This window comes from Gossypium arboreum, chromosome 4 (assembly GCF_025698485.1).
Source record: "Gossypium arboreum isolate Shixiya-1 chromosome 4, ASM2569848v2, whole genome shotgun sequence".
Lineage (NCBI taxonomy): Eukaryota > Viridiplantae > Streptophyta > Magnoliopsida > Malvales > Malvaceae > Gossypium > Gossypium arboreum.
The window spans coordinates 8,467,839-8,470,888 of NC_069073.1; the positions used below are offsets into that span (position 1 = coordinate 8,467,839).

At 30.3% G+C, this 3,050-nt stretch overlaps 1 protein-coding gene across 1 annotated transcript; it reads left to right on the forward strand.

Annotated features, from left to right (window-relative positions):
- The first annotated feature begins 500 nt into the window (after positions 1–500).
- LOC108459107 (transcription initiation factor IIB-like) lies at positions 501–1,723 on the forward strand. The gene is made up of 2 exons (XM_017758471.2): positions 501–1,291; positions 1,377–1,723. The coding sequence occupies exons 1-2, from the start codon at positions 559–561 to the stop codon at positions 1,508–1,510; spliced, it is 867 nt and encodes a 288-aa protein (XP_017613960.1). The 5' UTR covers positions 501–558; the 3' UTR covers positions 1,511–1,723.
- Positions 1,724–3,050: the final 1,327 nt, after the last annotated feature.

Genomic DNA, 3,050 nt, shown 5'->3' on the forward strand with positions numbered 1-3,050 from the left:
TCATGCTCAGACAGAAAAAATAAACGTCGCTATGAGAATTATTTTAAAAATATTAGATGTTGTATCGATTAAACCTCTAATTTTCAGTTCAACAAATTATATCATTGTTTCGATTGATTAATATTATCTAGTATGAAATAAATAAATCACTGAATTTTTATTCAAACAATCGATCGGTCCGATTCAATTTGATTCGATTCGGGTTTTTTTATGTAAGGTTGAATTGAAAAACTACTGAAAAGAAAAACAGTGTACACCGGCTATATGGAATCCGAACTGAGATTTATCAATGCTAAGGTGGAATTATTCATTAAAAATGGTAAGATAATTAATTATAATTATAGACATGCTAATTTATTTCCAGTATGGTAGATTTGAATTAATTAATTTTTCTGGAGTTGGATTTTCTCAGGCCCTCATGCCTTCTAAAACCTACTTTCCTTATAGGTCAGACAATATTTTGCTTTAATTCTTCACTCATTTTTTGTTTGTTTGTTCACTATAAATACATCCCAATACTGTGTTCTTCCACCGTCAATACATTACAAAGCTCTAACTATGGCTTCCAGCTTCTGTTCAACCTGTGAAATAGACACTGAAACTATTGTTGATCATAGGGCTGGCTATAATTTATGTTCTCGATGCGGCTCGGTTCTTGAAATCGGCCCGTTTGATGAAATTCCCGACTTGCCAATCTTCTCAGATTCCGATGAAAATTACGATGAATCTCAATACCCACTTTTCGAAATCGATATGTCGACTTGGGGTCCGAGCTTAAACTCCAAAAATCAAAAGAACGTCAAGTCTCCATTGAAGAAAGGCTTGAACCTGCTTGCAGTCATGGGGGACAGGTTAAGGTTGACGAAAGAGCTCAAAGAAAGAGCTGCTGAGATATACAACATAGTCGATGATTATAGAACGTGTAGAGGACGAAGCCTAAATTCCATTGTCGCGGCTTGCCTTTTTCTTGCTTGTAAAGAAAGCGGATCTTCTCGAACGTTGAGCGAAATCGCAAAGGAGGCGGACGGAGTGTCGAGGAAGAGCATTAATCGAACCGCCGAATCGATAAAGAAACAGCTGGAAGTGGAGACCTGGAAGGTGCAGCCCAGCGACCTCATCGAACGATTGTGTTCGAATCTCGGACTGGGAAATCAAGCCATTAAAGCAGTCAAAGAAGCTGTTGAAAGAACAGAATATCTTGATATAAGGAGGAGTCCCAAGACAGTTTTGGCTGCCATTATTTACATGGTAATCCAGCTTAGCCATGACAAAGAACCAGCTCCGGTTAAAGGTCCATTAATCCCGATTCTTTTTTATTCTTCTTCAAATATTCGTATTTTTCAATAGATAACTCTTACTTGGATCATTGAAAGCAGATATTGCAAAGGTAATGGAGGTTACTGAGATTACAATCAGGAAATCATTCAAGGATATTTCAATTTTTGGAACAAAGCTGATACCTGATTGGTATGCTAAGGAAGAGGACATCAAGAAAATTCCCATCCCTTGAAGCTTTAGTGCAACATTTTTACAATATCGGTGGACATGATGTTTTTGTTCTAATATTGATACATATAGGTATCAATATGTTTTTTGTTGTATTACCACAGATTTATCTTCTTCTTCTTTTTACTAAGTAATTAAACTAGATCAACAAAGGAATATACTCAAATAGTATTAAACCGAGGCTTATAGTGCGAACTGATTTTGTCAAACTATCTGCAATTGAATTCTTTAGACAAATGTTGAATCTTCTTTGAGCAATTGAGTTCTCTTCTCTATTTTTCATTATGTTTCTACTATGCTTTTAAATTTTTTTAATAAACGATTCTATCAAAATTCTTTGAGACATATTGAACTACTTGATTGATTAGAGTAAATGAGTTAAGTTATTTATGAGTTGCTCGGTTTTAAATCCATCAATATTCGAATATGATTCATTCACTTAACTAATTAATTAATAAGTCAATTGTTTTAATGTTCGGTTTGAGAATCTAGTCAAATATTCGAACCCTAAACTAAGCATGCAAGTGGACACGTAAATAACCTTTTCAAATATATCCCTTAATCTAAAATAAAATAATTAATTCTTCTATATTTGATTTGAAAATTAAAGTCTAATCGATAACATTGTTAATAATTTTTTGTTAAATTTAACTCGATTCAAATTTTACAAAAGCGAATTAGACTTTAGCTGTTAAATCAGATTAAATAGATGAATTAAATCTTGAAATTAAAAATAAAAGAACTAAGTTTTAAATTTTAAAAAAACACAGGGACTTGAAGCAGAATTAGACCCATTTTTCTCCTTCCCTTGCTTTCGCTCTATCTTTCCATATCCATATAAATATATATGAGGAAGGTTTTAGACCTTCCTTTTATTTACACGTGGGTATGGTGGTTTTTGAACATTATAAAAATAATTAATTTTAAATTTAATAATTGTATTATTTCTAAATTTAAGATTTAATTTTTTCATATAATTATCCTTTAAAATTAATTTTTAATAAAATTTAGTATCTATATTTTTATAATATTATTAATTAATCCAAATAAATAATATCATTAATTTTTCAATTAAAATATTACGTAATTATATGTAATCTAAACTACATAAGTTTTGGTGGTTGACACATGATATTCAATTTCTTTTGTGGTTGTCATTTTTTTTTTTTTTGACATTATGGCAATAGTTAAAGTTCAATTTTTGCCCCTATGCCATGTTGAACCTTGAATTTAATCTATACATTTTATTTTTGTTAAAATTTGGTCTCTTTACTTTTTAATATCATTAGTTAATATTGCTAATTCTTTCAATCAAACTGCTTATGTCAATTTTTCTTATAAATACTGTTCTCACAAAAATTATATAATCATTACGAGTTTGAATGAGTTCCTTTCCATCTATATCGAATTTTCAATGTTATTTTTATTGTTACATGATTACCAAGTAATTTTTTAAAAATTTCAAAATGCCATACTAATAAAATTAATAGAAGAATTTTAACGGTGGCAACAATGGACTTATATTTTTATATAAAATACTAAAT